The 19,593-nt window shown below is 42.0% G+C and overlaps 1 protein-coding gene across 1 annotated transcript in view; it reads left to right on the top strand.

Annotated features, from left to right (window-relative positions):
• Nucleotides 1-1,443: 1,443 nt before the first annotated feature.
• LOC120980840 (IST1 homolog) overlaps nucleotides 1,444-19,593 on the top strand; it is a 31,257-nt gene continuing 13,107 nt past the window's right edge. Inside the window, exons 1-6 of the mRNA XM_040410166.1 lie at nucleotides 1,444-1,523; nucleotides 12,497-12,677; nucleotides 14,587-14,674; nucleotides 14,837-14,920; nucleotides 16,685-16,774; nucleotides 19,046-19,111. Of these exons, the coding sequence (XP_040266100.1) occupies nucleotides 12,502-12,677; nucleotides 14,587-14,674; nucleotides 14,837-14,920; nucleotides 16,685-16,774; nucleotides 19,046-19,111 (504 nt within the window). The 5' untranslated portion in view covers nucleotides 1,444-1,523; nucleotides 12,497-12,501. The remainder of the gene's footprint in view (nucleotides 1,524-12,496; nucleotides 12,678-14,586; nucleotides 14,675-14,836; nucleotides 14,921-16,684; nucleotides 16,775-19,045; nucleotides 19,112-19,593) is intronic.

Raw genomic sequence — 19,593 nt, 5'->3', positions numbered from 1 at the left:
GTTAATGGAGGAGCAGAACAGGCCTAGTCCACAATGTAGATGCTATTTTAGCCCCTTGGCTCTGGCCAGGCTAAGGGAGTATAGAGGACAGTATTACGGCAGTGCAACACAGACCAGTGAATCTACGTCTGGATATAGAGAAAGTCTAGTGGAGGTTGGAGCTAAATTAGCCAATGGACTTTACAAGCACCAGTGACCAGGAGGAACCTAAAAGTACCTGGACACAGCCAGATGATTAGTGCGCAGAATTATTCTTTACCACATGCCTCTATGGACATAGTGGACCGTCATTCTTCAGTGAGCATCCTTTCCGAAGAATGGAGCAGAAGACTGATGCCTGCCATTAGGGAGCCGCCCTGTGGATTGCTACTGACCAGTAAGAGTAATTATATTCAGTACCTGAGTGCTAGAGAATGGACTGAGTGCAGACTTATATAAGAAAGAGCCTTTTTCTTGCCTGTTAAAGTAAAAGTCTTAGGAGAACTCCTTAACTGACAACTGTCCAGCCTGTTACAAGGATTACAGCTAAACCAATATTTGAGTCATAACTTTAAGCCATATAAATGAACTGTATTGACTACCTGGAGACAAATTATTTAAGTAAAAGTTCAACTGTTTCACTACAACTGACTCCTCATACTTTTTACCACCTTCCTTTGCACCTAACGGTGCTGGCGTCATGAACAACCGGGATCCCGGACTCAAAGCAGCATAAACACCTATACCAGAGATGGGCAAACTGCGGCTCTCCAGCTGTTATAAAACTACAAATCCCATCATGCCCTGCTGTAGGCTCATAGCTGTAGGCAGACTGGGCATACTGGGAGTCCATCCCTGACCTATACCATCAAGGGCACCTCAACTACCATCTGACTGGTGATCCCTGTACTAGAGAGTGCCCCGGAGGATTTAGTGCTGTCTTCCCCATCACTGCACGCTGGCCCAAGTAGGCTCTGCTAACGGTGAGTAAAAATTACTGCTACCCCCATCAGCCCACCGTAGCTCACGTGTTGCCCCTGTGGCTCGGTTGCTGCAGTATCTCAAGCATAGTTCCCCCGAAACGTAGCTTCATGCGCGCTGCTGTGTGCTAATCCCCTCCGGATGCTGCGTCTCTGAATCTCACAATCTGGGACTTTAAAAGTACTTTTATGGACATTACGCACTGTATGGACTAACCTTGGATAATGTATGTAAGTCATCATTACATTGTTTTTTATGAAGATTAAAGTGAACACTTGCAAGTTTATGACTTCAGTTTTGATGAGGCTTTTTTTGCATATTAGATGGACTATCATTTGTGGTTTAGAGAAAGCCCATATCAGACGCATAAGAAGTCCCGTTGGTAAAAGTCGTCTGACCACTTTGTATATTTATTACTTTAAAGATGGAGACTATTATAATATCATGTGTATACACTTTTTTAGGTACTGCGAGCATGTCTGGGTCAAAATTTAAACCTCAGATCCTGACTGCCTGCCTGAAAAACGCTATAAGTCAACAAGATAGAGTGAAGATTACCAAAAGTAAGTACATGTTGCACCTACTCATTAAATTAATGCTCCGTCTCCACAGCTCTTGAGGCAACAGTGTTTTGTTCTATTTTCTCATCACTTCCTGTTGAGAACCATAACATTTCAAATTTACATCAATGCTCTATTTTCTATTTCTGTGTTTCATTTTTACAGCAGTTGCCGTGCAGTGAATTGAAAAGATTTGAGAATGAATAAGCTTACACAGGCTAAGTGAATAAATATATTTACTAAGTGATTAAATATACGATAACACAAACAAATCACATACGGAATATTAAAAGTAAAAAATCACTAGCCTAAATGGGGTGGAGACTCCGTCAATCATGCTATAACACATGGCTGTCTACCACAGTATAACACATGACCAACACCCTAGGGCAGGGATGGCCAACCTGTGGCTCTCCAGCTGTTGGAAAACTACAACTCCCACCATGCCCTGTTGTAGGCTGATAGCTGTAGGCAGTCTTGGCATGCTGGGAGTTGTAGTTTTGCAACAGCTGGAGAGCCTCAAGTTGGCCATCCCTGCCCTAGGGTGTACAAAAGATAGGGCAAATCAATATTTACATCCTACCTAGGATGAAGTCCAAGCTGGAGTCACTGTAAATGAATGTGCGCCACAGAGTTTAAACCTGTTAGCCACTCCTCCAGTGTGCAGCATGCATGTCTCTGAGATCACTCAGGAATGTGTTCTGATCAGCACAATGGGGGATGAGTACTAGATTTACAAGGCACGTCATTACACAGAATGGTAAAGGGAACAGAATTAGAGGGACAGAACCAATCAGTACTTAAAAAATACTCTTACAATACATTACAAAATTAATATTTGTATATCAGCCTACTACCCTCCTGGGGTAGATTTTCACTATTCCATGTGGTTACTGGTTTCCTTGCAGTTTTTCTCTCTTCAACCCTTTCTCAGCTTTTTTACTGAATGCTTCTCATTTCCATGAGTACTGCTACAGACAGCTCTGGGGATCAAAATTCTTCACTTGTGGCAGGCACAGTACTATGAAGTGCCTTTTGCGCTGTGGCATTAGAAGAATTTTGATATCTCTGACTATTAGTCTAACTAGACTGTCTGTTACTCTGTAATTCCTCTAGCGCCGTTCTATGGAAACAGTAGATTTAAAGAGCACACCAAATGCTTGAAATAACTTCTTTATTAACTTCAACTTTTCTTCATATAACACTGCCGCCTCTGCAGCAGATAGTCCATGTACAAAACACGTGTTGGATAAAGTATCACAAAATGGCGGTATGCAAAAGATGTTGGTTCAACTGTTTAATCTTGTCATTCAACATAAAATGGTGGATATATTTCTCTCTTGAGTATCTGTACTCTCCCTTTAAGTTATTTAAGCACTTTATGATCTCTCTGAGAGGTATATCTGAGGTCTAACTAATAGCTCACTTGCTGAATTTGGTCGCAATTTGCAGTATGCAGTTAGCAGTGACTATTTGCAGATTGGTTGAGTATGATCTGGTATGGTTGTATGCAATTTGGATTGCAATATGAATTTGAATTTGGATTGTGAACTTTGTAGTTTGCAATTGGTAGAACTATTTTGGCATCTCTGCTTCCATAAAACACAGATCTTAGTGGAGTCTGTTCAGCTCCTCTCTCTGGTGAATAATGATTTCTAGCAGCTCCTGCTAGGGGAATTTCCCACACAGGCTGTGTGTGAGGCTGGCTGTGATTGGTCTAGACTCCTGCTGTGTGTGAGGCTGGCTGTGATTGGTCTAGACTCCTGCCCAGCAACAACAGTTTAACTCTATGCTTTCTGTTGTTTCTGCTGTGTCATTGAGCTTACCTCACATCCATATAATGAATCCTAAAGGCATATTATCTTTTCCTGCTTCTGTGGACACAAAACATAACTATTACATGACATCCAAACATGAAGTCACTGTAAATAACTCTGCTTTTGTCTTTAACACACAAACATAGGAACTGTATTAAGGTTATTGTCAGGTTTAGCTGTATAAACATATAAGCTATATTAGCAACCTAGGACAGGTCTTAGCTGGCCAGCTACACTCCCACCAAAATTACCTATAATTCTATGTTCTTAGTGGTAGGACTTGAACATGAATTTGAGGCATTTTCCATCAGGTTCTCAACTTCTAAGTGTCTTTTATCACTCTCAAGCAGAACAACTAACTTCTGAAAAGGACGTTTCAACTAGAGTGGAGTAGTGAGACGTTTTCCTTTTTTGTCAAGTTTTGAGTCTCTTATCTAACTCTCCCACCTTGGCCTCAAATTTTCAGGTATAGGTTCATCCCATCCCAACTTCTGTCTGCATAATTCTTGCAGTATTTCTCTTGCTTTGAGGATTACTGGGGCCAAGAATCCCAATGGATCATATATAGAAGCCACTGCGGAAAGAATGGTATGTCTAGTTGCAACTTTCTCTTCAATAGATACTTCAAAGAAGAACTTTTTCATGCTCTACATTCCATCCCAATCCAAGTACATTCTGAACTGGAAGATGATCTTAATTAAGATCTACATTCTTCATTGTTGCTGCACGTTCAGAGTCACTGATGGATTCCAGTACCTTTCTGTTGTTTGAGAAAAATTTATGAAGGTGCAGGTTTCCTCTTGCGCATAACTCTTGGCTTTCTTTCACTAGTTTGATTGAAGATTCTGTAGACTCTAGACTTATGAGACCATCATCTACAGAAAAGTTTTTCTTCAGAAAATTTGCTGCTGATGGGCAATACTTTTCATTCTGATTGGCCAGGTACTTCATACCATAATTGGCGCAACATGGAAACAAGTGTACTTTCATTCTGTATTCTGCTGGCTCTGAATCTGTATCTCCGTCCTCCCACCATAGAAACCTCAGGAAGTTTCTATCTTCATTCTTCACATGAAACGGGTGGAACATCTTTTCAATGTCACAAATGACTGCTACGGGATACTTTCTGAATCTACAGAGTACTCCAGGCAGAGTGTTTGTAAGATCTGGTCCTTTTAGTAGATGATCGTTCGATGCAACACCATCGTACTTTGCTGAGCAATCAAATACCACTCTAATCTTATCTGGTTTCTTTGAGTGGTAGACACCTTTATGTGGGATGTACCACACTTCTCCTTCTTTAGGTTGATCATTAACTTTCTCTATGTCCTTCTTCAAGGATGCCTTCCATGAATTTTAAATAATCATTCTTCAGTTTGGGATCTCTTCCCATCCTTTCCTTCAAACATTTCAATCTTGCTAAGGCAAGATTTTTGTTATTTGGCAGACGAGGTCGTTCTCTAAAAGGTAAGGGCATTTTAAGATGACCTTGTTGATTCTGCTGAATACTTTCTTCTAGAGTGTGTACGAACTTTATGTCTTCTTGGGATACACTCTTTTCTTTAGAACTTATATCTGCAAAGTCGGATTCAAGGATCTTGATTACTTTTGCTGGACTTACAGTTGCTCACTTTTGGACAGATATTCGATGACACAATCCTGCCACCTGTCTTGAGTTTGCAATCTGCTGTTTTCCTCTGACAACACCCCATCCTAGATCAGTTTGAACAGCGTAGGGTTCACCCTTTCCTCCTGTGATTACCTTTCGTGGTACCAAGGCTTTGGGACAATCGTAACCTATCAACAGTCCAACACCAAACTCATTCAGCGGGGACATTTCATCAGATATAACAGATAGGTGCTCCCATTCATTGGCTGTTTCACAGGTAGGTATGCAATCTCGATCTAGAGGTATATTGTCTTTTGTATAAGCTAGAGGTAGATCTAATGTGAAGTTTGAATGAAGTCCTCTAACTCTCAGTCCTTTGACCCTTTGAATGTTAACTAATGTGTCTCTCCTCGTCATTGTGGTGAGTTTGAGCTTCACTGGTTCTGTAGCCACTTGTAGATTCTTGCAGATTTCTTGATCAATGAAAGTGACATCACTCTGGGCATCCAGTAGCGCACAGGCGTATACCTTCTTGTTCCTCCTTTTAGGATTTGAAATGCACACTGGTACAACCATTGATGTGCCGTTACTTTCTCCTTCCCTCACTCTGCAAGAGAATAACGATACTTTCTTTCCTTCCTCAGTATCTTTAAGTATTGAGGATTTATCTTTCTTCGGACGTTCTTCATGTAGTGGTGTAGGATGGTGTCCTTTGCAAACGCTGCATGTGGCCTTTCTCTTACACTCCGTAGTAACATGGCCTTTCTTAGACATCCGAAACACAGTTGGTTCTCAAGTACACACCTTTTCTTTTCATCTGGGGACTTCTCCTTCAATTGTTGGCATTTGTGTAAGAAGTAGTTCTCTCCACAGAACATACACTTGAAGGTAGTCTGAAGATTTGTCGGTTCTGTCTCTCTACTGATCCCAGTAGTGACTTTGGACTTGCTCTCGTAGGTATTTGGACCTTTAGCTGCTGTGTTGGTTGCAAAGCTAGTTGCTCTTGTGCGTCTTATATCTCTCACAGGCCTTTTTTCTAAGGATTTTTGTAACGGGGTTCCGAAGGTGCACTCGGTCCCCCATTGCCCGCAGAACTGTTGCTTAGCTTTGGGAATGAGGATCTGTGTTTGACCTCATTCCCAGGGCGGCTTTACTGCTCGGTGGCTCCCTGCTCCTAAGTCTGCCTTGAGCACCGAGCTGATCACTCGGTGCTCAACTGGTTGGTCTGTCGGTCATGTGACGCTGGCCACGTCACATGACCCTCACTCCCCACTATAAATACAGGCAGCCTGCTAGCCACAGGTTGCCTGTTAATTTCTAGGTTCCTGGCTCTTTGTTGGACTACTGAATACTTACCTGATTCCGTTCCCTGACGATCCTTTTGCCTGCTCCTCCTGTACTGCGCATCCGTCCTGGTATTGTGACCTCGGCTACCACCTGACTACTCTCTTAGGACTCCTCTTGTACTTCTCTACTCTCCTGGTATTTGACCCCGGCTTCTCCTGACCATTCTTTGCTTAACCCTTTGTACTGCGTAGCTCTCTTGGTTCTGACCCGGTCCGTTCATGTTCCGTATTTTGTCTTGTCTGTCTTCCCTGCACGTATCCAAGGTTAGGGACTGTCGTCCAGTTGTCCCCTGTCATCAGGACTCGTGAGGCAAGTAGGCAGGGCCAGGGGTGAGGGTGGAGCGCAGTGGTCACTATCCTTCCCCCTGTGTGTGTGTGGACGTGACTGTTACAATTTTAAGACGTAAGATGTTGTTACTGGATTACATGCCATCCATGCTTTCTTATTGATGAACTCAAAGAACTCTTTAAAACTTGTGAAGTCCTTACCTAGATCTATCTGTTCAGTCACATAGTGATTCCATCTAGAAGCCACTTCTCCAGGTAGCTTAGTTAGCATCCTGTGGTTTTCTAGATAATCCTTCAGTACTTCTAGTCCTCGTACATGTGGGATGGCATTGCTGCATGCTTGCAGGAAGTCACCATACCTTTGGAGTCTGAAGTGTTCTTTAGGACCTATTTTAGGCCAGTTACTCAGTTTTTCCCAAGCTTGCTTGTAAGCTTCTTCATCTCTTCTATAGAAGTTACCCTCAAGAACTTCCTGGGACTTCCGGTTCCAGCGCCAACATGGAGAGGCGCAGCTAATCTCTGCTCCGTGAGGATACTGCTCCAAATCTCCCCAGCTAACCGGTTCAATTCCAGGACAATCACGATCACTGTATCGGCGGCCGTATATGGATCGCTTCATTCTAAACATGGGGACCAGAAACAAGACCAAAGGTCAGATCAAAATGACGAAGCACTGGAAAAAGAAATAGCGGAGGAAGAAGTCGTCCCGCCCGCACAAACACACAGTGTGGGAGAGGCTCCTGCATACACAGAAACCAACAGCCAGGGAGAAGAGGTACAAATTGACTACATAAAGCTGGCGATCAAGGTTGCAAACCGAATTTTACCTGATCTACAGGACTCGCTGACAAATACAGTGGGTTAACGCTTCAGTCCCTACAGGCTACCACATCAGAGCATGGAGCCAGATTAGATAACGCTGAGCAACGTATTCAGACCCTGGAAGACTCCTGCTCGACCATGAAAGCTGATTTAGAGAGAACGGTGAAGGAGAATGAGTCACAAAAAGAAAAATTAGATGATCATGAAAACCGTTCCCGCAGGAATAATTTGCGAATATTGGGTATCATGGAGTCAGCGCCTGCCCAAGATCTCATACATATTTGTGAGCATGACATACCTGCAGCACTGGGTCTTGCAGGGAAATGTAAAGTTGAAAGAGCACATAGAATTGGTCCAGATCTGAGAGCCAGCAAAGATAACAACTCCAAGCGCACTTTCAAAATGCCCCACACCAGTGATCGTAAAATACTTAGCCTTTACTGATAAGACAGCGATTCTTCGTGCATACAAACAGAATAGATCACAGTTGGAGATAAGGGGTCAGAAGCTGTTAATATTCGGAGATTATTCAGCCGAAGTTCAGAGAAAGAGAAGAGAATTTTCACCATTATGCTCTGAGTTATATGAGCTTTGCTCTTATGTATCCAGCAGTCCTCAAGGTCTTTCAAGCAGATGGGACTTTTATGTCTTTTACCTCCGCTAAAGAAGCTCAACTTAAATTGGGAATAATTGTCCCAAAACAACATTCCGGGAGACATCCATCTTCATGGCAAGACAGATCAAGTGGTGGAAATCTCCAAGGCGAGAGAAACTCACCAGACAACGAACCCTCCTGATCAGCAGCACCATCCACAAATAGACACGCAGAGTGGAGATCTCAGCAATATAAGTTCGAATTCAGTTATAATGAGATTCTGAGTTGGAGGAGGAAGCACTACAATGTCCTCAATGTGACTGGCTAAAAACAATGCTCTACCCGGCTAGAAATCACTGGTTGTCTGGTAAAGTGGGCGACTTGTATGCCTTGTTTTGGGGGATTCCTGTCAATCTTCCTTTTTTCAGTTTTTTTTTCTGTTATTTCCCTGTATTTTCTTTTCCTTACTTTTCTCAAAGTGTAAAATTAGGACCTTATGATAAGATGCGGATTTGTCCAACAATGTTGGAAAAAAGAGAAGTTCACTCTGGGCAAGAGAGCTGAAGGTTGATAGGTGGCAAAAACACCTTACTAGTCTAGCAAGTAATTACTTGAAAAAATGTTTAGGTTCACAAGTTTTTGTTCCTTCAGGGTTGGGGGATTGTTTGAATTGCATAACACAAGTGAAGGGAAGGATATATCATGGGACATATGGGGATACTCATAAACTAATTCTGCAAGTTACACCATGTGATTGATAACATGGAATGTGAAGGGACTGAAGTCTCCACATAAACGGATGATGGTATTGAGGCAGCTAAAACGCTTAAAGGCAGATATAGCTTTGCTCCAAGTGACGCATTTGGAGGAAGACGATTGCATTAGGATGCAAAAATTATGGGTAGGCAAAGTGATATGCTCCCCATCCGTACACTCCAAAGCGGGAGTGCTGATACTTTTGCATAAGAATTTACCTTACATAGTGAAAGATTGCTCTAGGGATGAGCAGGGACGGATAGTGAGGGTGTGTCTACACTCGCCATCTGATGAGCTAAGTATTTATAATGTATATGGACCAAATTACACAAACTCAGGGGTCTACAAGGAATTCGGTCAGATGCTTTTAAAAGATTCTTGCAGGAACCAAATGATAGCGGGAGATATGAACGCAGTATATAATCATTTAGAAGATCGCCGACAAGCATAGGGATTACCGATAACACCAAGGAGCAGAGATAGCTCTCTCCCACGATTCTGTACAGCCCACTCGTTATGTGACATATGGAGGGCTAAACACCCAGAGGGCAGGGAGTTCACCCATTATTCAAACGCTCATGATTCCTGGTCCAGATTGGACTGTACTTTGCTTTCAGCTAATCTGTTAAACAGAGCTGAGGAAGTAAAGATAGAAGAGATGGTGATTTCAGATCAGTACTCCTTAAACTAACATACACAATGATGAGAGGATCTGATTTTATATGGAGATTTCCTAACACACTAATCGGTTCTGGAGAATTCCAAAATCTTTTAAAAGAATGGTGGAAAGAATATATCAGGTACAATAGTAGTGCTGGAAACAATCAGTTATTATGGGAAGCGGGAAAAGCTTTTATGAGGGGTAAAATAATAGCATATACATCTCGCTCACTCAGAGATGCCTACACTAACTTTCAAAATCTACCAAACCATCAAAATAAGGAAAAGTGGTCAAAAGCTAAATTAGAATATGATCAGTGGGCTAGCAAAAAGGAATCCATTTATATGTCACAAACCGAAGCTCAGTTGTTTAAATTTAGGAACAAGGCGGGGAAGTTATTGGCGAGATTGGCAAAGGGAAAGAACACCACAACCCCAATTCTAGCCCTAAAAGATAAATTAGGGAATATACAGAAGACCCCTTCCAAGATTATGGGAATTCTGAGAGATTTTTACTCTGATCTATATACGGGACAGGCTGATAATCCAGAAGAAGCAAATAAATGGCTTCAGCAAAATGCAATGCACAAATTGACATCATTGAAACTGTCTACATTAAACTCACCAATTTCAATAGAAGAGGTGAGAGAGGTGGTGTGTGGTTTAGCACCAGTCCCTGATGGGTATTCAGGGGAGTTTTACAAAACGCTAAGAGATGACATTTCACCTATATTAACATCAATGTTCAATGATTACATGATAGGACACAAACTCTCAGATCTAGCGCTTACGGCGTTTATTAAAGTACTTCCTAAAACTGGAAAAGATCCCCTTCAGGCAGCATCATATCGACCAATCTCCCTAATAAATGTAGACATAAAAATAGCCTCCAAAATACTGGCAAATAGGCTAGTAAATCTGATGCCTAGACTCCTTCTGCCAGAACAGGCAGGTTTTACACAAAATAGGGCTGGGGTAAAGAATATTAGAAAAGTGTTGGCGATTCTGGATAACATTAAAATAAGACCATCTATGGAGCGAAATACAGCCATAGTGACTATCGACCTTCGGGGGAAATTATTTTATGATTGCATTTTACTCATTTTGGGCTAAAAATATTTTTTTCAATTGGTCTTCATTAAAAATATTCAACCATTCTGTTACAAAGGGTTAACTGTCTAGTTGTGTGAATGGTAATTTCCCTTTCATTTTGTGCCTATCCTCTAATAAACCTTATCTATAAATTACTAAGAGGTCATAAACACTTATTTAAACAACATTCTTATCAGTAAGATAGGAACTGAGCTATAATGAGTGTTTAAGAGGTCAGAGATCAGAGATAAGGATCTGAGCTGCTTAAAGGAATACAGTAAAAATTTAGATCCTGGTACCTGAGAATCTGAAGGCTGTACAGAGAAAGGGGTTTAACATTTTTAATAAAGACTAATGAAAAAAAGATTTTAAGCGCAAAATGAGTACAATGTAATAATTTTAAAAAGGGGTTGTCTCAATTTATGGCATTTATTATGTAGAGAAAGTTAATACAATGTTAATACAACGCCATATGTGATTCTCCGTATTTCCTCCTTTGCTGGCTGGATTAATTTTTCCATCACACTATACACTGCTTGTTTCCAGGGTCATGACCACTCTGCACTCCAGCAGTGGTGGTTGTGCTTAGTGGCTCTGGTGGCCGGGACTGTGGGAGCGCACATAATCCAGCATTTTTTTTCTATAGTGTGCAAGCACGGCCGCCGCTGCTGGATTGTAGGGTGGTCGTAACCATGAAAACGAGAAGTGTACAATGTGATGGAAAATGTGATCTAGCCAGCAAAGGAGGCAATATGGACAATCACAATATATTAGTAAGAGCCTTGTCTTGCTGAAGTGACTCAATCCCTTTAAAGGTGTATTCCGATCACATACAATGGGGGCATATCGCTAGGATATGCCCCCATTGTCTTATAGGTGCGGGACCCACCTCTGGGACCAGCACCTACAACAAGAACAGAGCTGGGAGAGCTGTGGCTGGAGGACCCTGGATTTCCTGGAGTCTGTCCACCAACAAGGGCTGCTCCCCGCTGTTCCAATAGAAGTGAATGGGAGCGCACTGTGCACGCGCTGCCCCTGCTCCCATTCATTTCTGTGGGGCAGACGGAAATAGCTGAGCCAGCGCTCTATTTTCGGCGACCCTATAGAAATAAATGGAGGGTGGCTGCGCATGCTCAGTTCATTTCCTCGCTCCATTCTCATTGTAGGTGCGGGTTCTAGAGGTGGGACCCGCACTTATCAGACAATGGGGGCAAATCCTATTGATATGCCCCCATTGTCTGAGATGGCAAAACCCCTTTAAGCACCAATCCTACAAATTTGTTGATCTTCTAGCCAAATGGATCTCCTCCTATCTGGACAAAGAGAGCTCCATTTCTGATTTACTTCTGTGCAGGGAAGTGAAACACAAGTGACATGTAGCCTTGGTTCTCATGCACATTACAGTATTATGACATTGTATACCATACCATAGCCTTGTAAGCCTCCCATATAGTACAGATCATTGCAGAGTTGTGTTCTGTTATATTCCATATTTGCTCCCGTAAAACCTGCATTCACATGCCTTTGTCTTACCTGAGTGAATCTCCAGTCCAGAAATATTGGAAAGTATGCAAACCTCATATGTTGGAGCCAGGGGCGTAGCTAAAGGCTCATGGGCCCTGGTGCAAGAGTGCAGCTTGGGCCCCCTTCCCTCAGTGCTTTGTGGCCAGGGGCAGGAAAGCACATTGCCTTCGTGTCGCCTGAGGCAAAAACTGAAATGGCACTCCCCCCCCCATGCCAAATAGTTGACCTAACCCCTTCCTTCCAGCCAAAGGTTTAACTTGACCTGCATGCTCTTTCTATAATACTGGTGTCTTCTTAAGGGTCATTGGGCCCCCTGGGCCCAGTAGCGACTGCTACCTCTGCACCCCCTATAGCTACGCCCCTGGTTGGAGCAGCTAGCAGACAGCTACAGTTTTCAGAGAATATCACAGTGTGCTATCTGCAGCAGTGGAGTAGACTATGACATTATATTTCTTCTACTATTACAGATAAGATGGAGGAAGACTATAAAAAAGAGATTGCAATGCTCATAAAATCTAAAAAGGCATCTAGAGCGAGTAACTGTGTGGAAAAAGCTATCCAAGAGGAGAGTCGTCTGGAAGCGCTGGAGATCATTCAGATGTTTTGTGAAGCATTGTACATAAAAAGTGGATTGATCAATTCTACAGAGTAAGGAATCAACTGCTTAAGGCCTCATGCGCACGACCGCTGGATGTTTTGCGTTCCGCAAATTGTGGATCCGCAAAACACGGATATCGGCCATGTGCATTCTGCATTTTGAAGAACGGCACGGACGGCCCCTAATAGAACAGTCCTATCCTTTTCCCACAGGGCTTATGCACACAAACCTATTTTTTGTTCTGTTCCTGTTCCATTTTCTTTGCGGCCCGTATGTGGAACCATTCACTTCAATGGGTCTGCAAAAAAAAACTGAATTTACTCAGTGTGCATTCCGTGTCCATACGTTCCGTTCCGCAAAAAAGTAGGACATGTCCTATTATTTCTCTGTGTATGGCGGCTCACCCTTATTGGTCTACAGAAATAGGTGTACTGTACGCAGACTGCCCCCCCGTCTATAATCAAAACAATACAAAAAAATACAAAAAATGGCTGGCTCACAGTATCTACTATACATTTAATAAATGCAACAATTGAAATAAAAATGATCAAAAATGCAATACAGACAATTACATATGCATAAAAACATAAAGTTATATATGGTCACGGTCCTTTTAAAACATCTTACGTGCGGAGCTCATGCACGTAGTAATGGAACAATAGTCTCACGGATCTTTATCTCCTTTTAGATGTTATTACACTCTTTTTATATTGTTACTGTTTATGCCACTATATCTCTGTGGCCACCTCTTTGGATAGATATATACTGATATTATCAAACTTATTGTGAAGGTTAGTTTGGGTGATATCTCCTATTATCAGAGGAGCGCTGTTAGCAGGATATGCTGGTTGACATGGATATACCAGTTAGCTTAGATATATCACTCACCGCTCAGTTTGTACAGTCAGTCTTCCCACTTGCGTTATATAAATCACAGGGTTATTCCTTCATATTATAACTTTGTTGCATATTTAGATTCCTCTTACCGTGCTTCTGCTGATAGAGGTATCCGGAGCCTGGAGCTGATATTATCTTACCACTCTTCCACACTGTGTCACCCAATCGTGTTATTGATTATATTTGGATATAAATTTGCATAATCTATCACTACACACTTTCTGCAGTTATAGTTAATTATCTATTTATTTTAGGGTGGTATTTACGGTATATATTTTTAAGGTGGGATTTATGTTATATGTACCCAGCTAGGATCCTTTGGAATTTGGGAGGCTTGCATACGGTGGTGTTCGCCTTCACCTGCCCCGGATTACACCATTTAGTGTCTCCGGGCCAGGTGGAGAATTGCACCCCCGTGTGCATGACCCCCAATTTTAACGTTTTTTATTGATGAATTATGTATGATGTCATCAATTTGTGAATAAAATAAAGTCCTCTATTTTTTTACAATTGCCGCCTTATATGTTCTTGGATGAGAGAGAACCTGTACTACCTTATACTTACTCATGTCCTATTATTGTCCGCATTACGGACAAGGATAGGACTGTTCTATTAGGGGCCGGCTGTTCCGTTCTGCAAAATGCAGTATGCACATGGCCGGTATCCGTGTTTTGTGGATCTGCAATTTGCAGACTGCAAAACATCTGACGGTTGTGCGCATGAGCCCTTATCCTTCAGTTTTGAAAAATCCTTTTCTGCCACAAAACAGTTCTGCAGAAAACCAATGCGTGCTCTTCGTTACTAATGTAATCACTTGTAGTCTATTGCAAGCACGAAATCAGCTGTCTCTATATCTCCATTCACTGCAATCGATAGTGATTGCACATGTCGGCTGGGACCCATTTTCTCAGAAATGTGGGGGTTCTGTAGGTCATTGATCATTTATGTATTTAATGGAAAACCCCCTAAAACACCAGTCAGGAACGATCCTATCGTTTTATTTTCTCTAATTACACTGGAAATTCTGCTCAGATAACACTGCCCTGTTTTCTTTATTTGCAGGAGCCTTGACCCGACCCTCACGGAAGCGGTGTCTACTATCATCTGGGCTGCCCCTTATTTTGAAGTTGAGGTCTCTGAGCTGAAGAAAGTAGGTAGAAATAGTTTGCAGCAGTATGCCCTGATTGCAGACAATTAAGACAAGACTAGTAATCTTCTGTTGGAAGTTTTAGTTTATTATTATTAATAATGACAAGATTTATTTATTAGGGAGACTACATTGATGGAGTGACCGTGGTACATTGTATTACAGGTATCTCAACAACTTTGCCTCAAATACAGCAAAGAATATGGCAACCTCTGTCGGGCCAACAATCTTGGGACAGTCAATCAGAAAGTAAGTTCATTATGTGTATTGTGTGCACATTATGTTATCCAACTGGGAATCCGAACAGTGAGATCCATGTAATGAGCTTATTGGATAAACCAAAGGTTTATGTATCACAGACGCCTCCTATGCAGATGATATGGTACTTGTGAAGGAAGTGGCCCAGGTCCGGTGTTTAAATACCATTTTTTTCAAGGATGGTATGAATTTGAGCAGGTCTTCCCCTTCCACCGCCACAGCATTAAAGAGGACCTTTCACCACTCTTGACAGGTCTATTTTAATAGCTCCATGCATTCCCCATGTAATAACAATTCTGGAACATCTGTTCTTATGGCTCTATGTTGTGCCGTTCCTTTATTATTTCTACTAGACGATATGAATGAATTGCTAGCAGTCTGCAGTAAGGGTACAGGGGGCGGTAACCAGTTGGGGGGGGTGTACCTGCACAGTCTGACAATGACAGCACTGATTGGATAGAGTCAGTCTGTGCATGCACACACCCCCAACTGGTTACCTCCCCTCTGTACCCTTACTGCAGACTGTAGAAATAATAAAGGAACGGCACAACATAGAGCCATAAGACTAGATGCTCCAGAATTTTTATTACATGGGGAATGCATGGAGCTATTAAAATAGGCCTGTCAAGAGTGGTGAAAGGTCCTCTTTAAAGGGTTTAATATTGAGTGTTTAATACTGATGACCTATTCTCAGGAAGTCAGGATAGGCCATCAGTATCTGATCTGTGGGTGTCTGACTCCTGGCACCCCTGCCGATCATCTGTTTTAAAGAGGCTGTAGTGCTCTGGTGAGCACTGTGGCACCCTCACAGCTCACCAAACACAGCGTCCTCCATTGTATAGCGGCTGTGCTTGGTATGGCAGCTCAGCTCCATTTACTTGAACGGGACTGAGCTGCACCTAGGCCACACGACCAATGAACGTGAAAGTCACTAGCCAAGGAAGAGGCTGCAGGACTCACCAGACCACCACTGTCTCTTCAAACATCTGAGTGCCGGAGGCCCCCCCACCAATCAGGTACTGATGGCCTTTCCTGAGGAAGCCTGTCATAGCAGTGGACTGAAAGATACAACTGGTGCCAACAGAGAAACAATTTTAACAAGAAGTGTATGAGAGTAGATCCACCCTGGATGGATTTTGAACTCAGATTTAACTCTTTGCAATGCATAGGGTAAAATCTGTGGCAAATCAGCAGCAAAATCCATTACATTATCACCTTGGATTTTCTGCTTCCGAAGGTCAGCAAAATTCATGGTGGAATGTGTACATACCCATGGAACTTTTTTAAAAAACATTTCCTACAGTTTCCGAAGATTGTTTTAAAATCACCTGAGGTCCCAGACAATGCTTTTAAGGGTGGGGTGTCACGCTGAGGTCCACACAAAGCCGAGCTGCAACCTTTGTGGCGCCATAATCCCCATTTTATCACAGTTTTCAAGTAGAGTTGGTTGTTGTTAATCAGTTCATTTGTAAACAGCACCGACATGGGGCTGTGGCTTGACCATAATGCAGACATCACCATGAGACCATACCCTAATGGTTATTTCCATTTATTGGTGAGATCCATGATTTCTTGTCCATCGATGGAGTAAATTTATCCTACATACAAAAAAAAAAATAATCTTCTTTTCGCCATATGGTTGCATTGTCTATAACAGTACCTGATTAGCAGAAGACACCGGTATCTGCCCATATGCTGAACATCATGAAAATTGCCAGCTTTTGCTTCATTATTTCTCCCCCTTTGTTTCTACAGGTGATACAGTTACTCACTGGCAAAAAGCCTTCCACAGCCAAAATCATGGGATATCTGCAGAACGTGGCACAAGAGTTCAATATAAGCATGGTTCGTATTACTGAGCATGGAGATGTTTAAGACCTCTTTCACACGAGCATGACAGATTGGCTCCGGATGCGTTCAGGGTACGTTCAGTGAAACTCGCACCATTTTGCAAGCAAGTTCATTCACTTTTGTCTGCGATTGCGTTCAGTTTCTTCCTCGCGTGTGCAATGCGTTTTGATACGTTTTTCACGCGCGTGATAAAAAACTGAAGGTTTACAAGCAACATCTCTTAGCAACCATCAGTGAAAAACGCATTGCATCCATATCAAAACGCATTGCACCCCCGCGGAAGAAACTGAACGCAATCGCAGACAAAACTGAATGAACTTGCTTGCAAAATGGTCCGAGTTTCACTGAACGCACCCGGAGCCAATCCGTCACGCTCGTGTGAAAGAGGCCTAAGGCCTCTTTCACATGGGCGTCCTGGATTTGCTCCAGATGCGTCATTGCATGGAATCATTGCAGACTGGGCCTGGAAAAGAGTCACGGCACCTGAGAAGAATGGTTATGAATCCCTGCCCACCTACTGATGACTGACCGGCTTCTACCTAGCTTTCTCCCTTTCTCTTTAGCAGAGAACTGCCAATCATCAGCAGGTGGGTGAGAGAGCAGGAGAATATGAATAACCAGGACTCTTCTCAGGTAGATTTGACTCTGGGCTGCAATGATTATGATGCTGGTTCTCAGCAACCACTTACTTTTAGCTGAGTGACACAGCGCTGACATCAGCATTTCTGTCACTATTTTATGCTGCCCTCACTGAGGTCACCATAAAGTTGATGACGGGTTCCCTTTAACAAAAAATAAAAAATCTTTGAAAAAAATGTTCTTTGCATCAACATATTCATCTGACACCCATATAATTCTTAATATTTTTATCTACAGAGCTGTGAGAGGGTTCTTTTCTTAGCAGGTGTTTTTTAATTACCGTATACCATTTTGGGGTATTATATATTATATTACTTTTTGGGGAGGCAAAGTGACAAAAGAAACTGCAAATTTTTTTATTGCATTGTTCATCATGAGGGGAAAAAACTTAAATTTTAATAGTTCAGGCATTTTCAGAAGCAACGCCAATTGTTAATTTTTTAGTTTTTTATTTTATGTGAAATGGAGTGATTTTTAATTTAAAGTGGGTTTTGAAAATTTTCGGAAAGATTTTAAGAATTGCTTGCAAAATTCTAAGCCTTCTAACATCCTAAAAAAATAAAATGACATTTACAAAATGATGCCAACATAAAGTAGACATATGGGAAATGTTAAGTAATAAATATTTTATGAGGTATCACTTTCTGTTTTAAAAGCAGAGAAATTGAAATTGTGAAAATTGTGAATTTTTCAATTTTTTTTTTGTAAACTTGATTTTTTCATAATTAAAGGTGAACTATATTGACTCAAATTTATGACTATCATGAAGTACAATGTGTCACGAGAAAAAAATCTCTGAATAGCTTGGATAAGTAAAAGTGTTCCAAAGTTATTACCACATTAAGTGACACATGTCAGATTTGCAAAATTAGGCCTGGTCAGGAAGGGGGCAAATGGCCAGGTCTGGAAGTGGTTAATCAGAAGTACATTGCCCGGTGTATACAGGGATGTACTACCGACAAACAAGGAAAATGTATTGGGAAGAACAATCATTGTCCGCATTACGGTCAAGGATAGGACGGTTCTATTAGGGGCCAGCTGTTCCATTCCGCAAAGTACGCAATACACATGGACATCATCCGTATTTTTTGCGGCTCCGTTCTTTGCAGACTGCAAAATACATATGGACGTGTGCATGAGCCCTAAGAAGTGGGCAATGATCGAGAATGATTGCTCGCTACTCTCGACAATCCAGAGTATTAGACTAATAGTCCTAATCCAATAACCAGGCATCAACTCTACTCCTAGTCAATATTTTTTTATAAATGTGATACACTGTATATTTCAGTCTTTTAATGTAAAAATTACAGGCACATTTATTAAGACCGGTGTTAATTGTGCCTCCGCTGCTGGAGGAAGCGCCAAAGTTATGTGGAGATGCAGGCTTCTTTGTTGCTGGCATACAAAATGTTGAATGAGACGGGTCTGCCTGCCCGCCCTCTTCCCCCTCCATATTATGCCCCCTTTTTTGAGTGACGTGAGCAGGAAAAAACTCACAGATTTTGTCACGAGGAGGCTTGTAACTAAATCTGTGATATACTCCACAAAAGTGGCATATATCAATACATAAATGGGCCTCTACATATTTGCATCATAGATATTAATTACTATTGTTTTTTCCTTTAGGTTGGCTTTGAGATCGTTGGTGATTCGGCACAACCTAATTCATCTTGCCCATATCCACTGAGCAATGTAAGCCTGAATCGGTAATTAAATGATTGGGATCTTGTGGGTCACGTAAGTAAAAAGTTGGGGTAAGTCTACTTTCACACTCTCGTTTTGGCTTTCCGTTGTGAGATCCGTTCAGGGCTCTCACAAGCGGTCCAAAACGGATCAGTTTGCATTCTAATGCATTCTGAATGGAAAAGGATCCGCTCAGAATGCATCCGTTTGCATCAGTTCAGTCTCCATTCCGCTCTGGAGGCGGACACCAAAATACTGCTTGCAGCGTTTTGGTGTCCGTCTGATGAAACTGAGCCAAACGGATCCGTCCCGACACACAATGTAAGTCAATGGGGACGGATCCGTTTTCACTGACACAATCTGGCACAATAGAAAACGGATCCGTCCTCCATTGACTTTCAATGGTGTTCAAGACGGATCCGTCTTGGCTATGTTAAAGATAATACAAACGGATCCGTTCTGAACGGATGCAGACGGTCGTATCATCTGAA

This window comes from Bufo bufo, chromosome 10 (assembly GCF_905171765.1).
Source record: "Bufo bufo chromosome 10, aBufBuf1.1, whole genome shotgun sequence".
NCBI lineage: Eukaryota > Metazoa > Chordata > Amphibia > Anura > Bufonidae > Bufo > Bufo bufo.
Note: the sequence above shows the minus strand (reverse complement) of the source record. Positions and strands in the feature narration are given on the sequence as shown.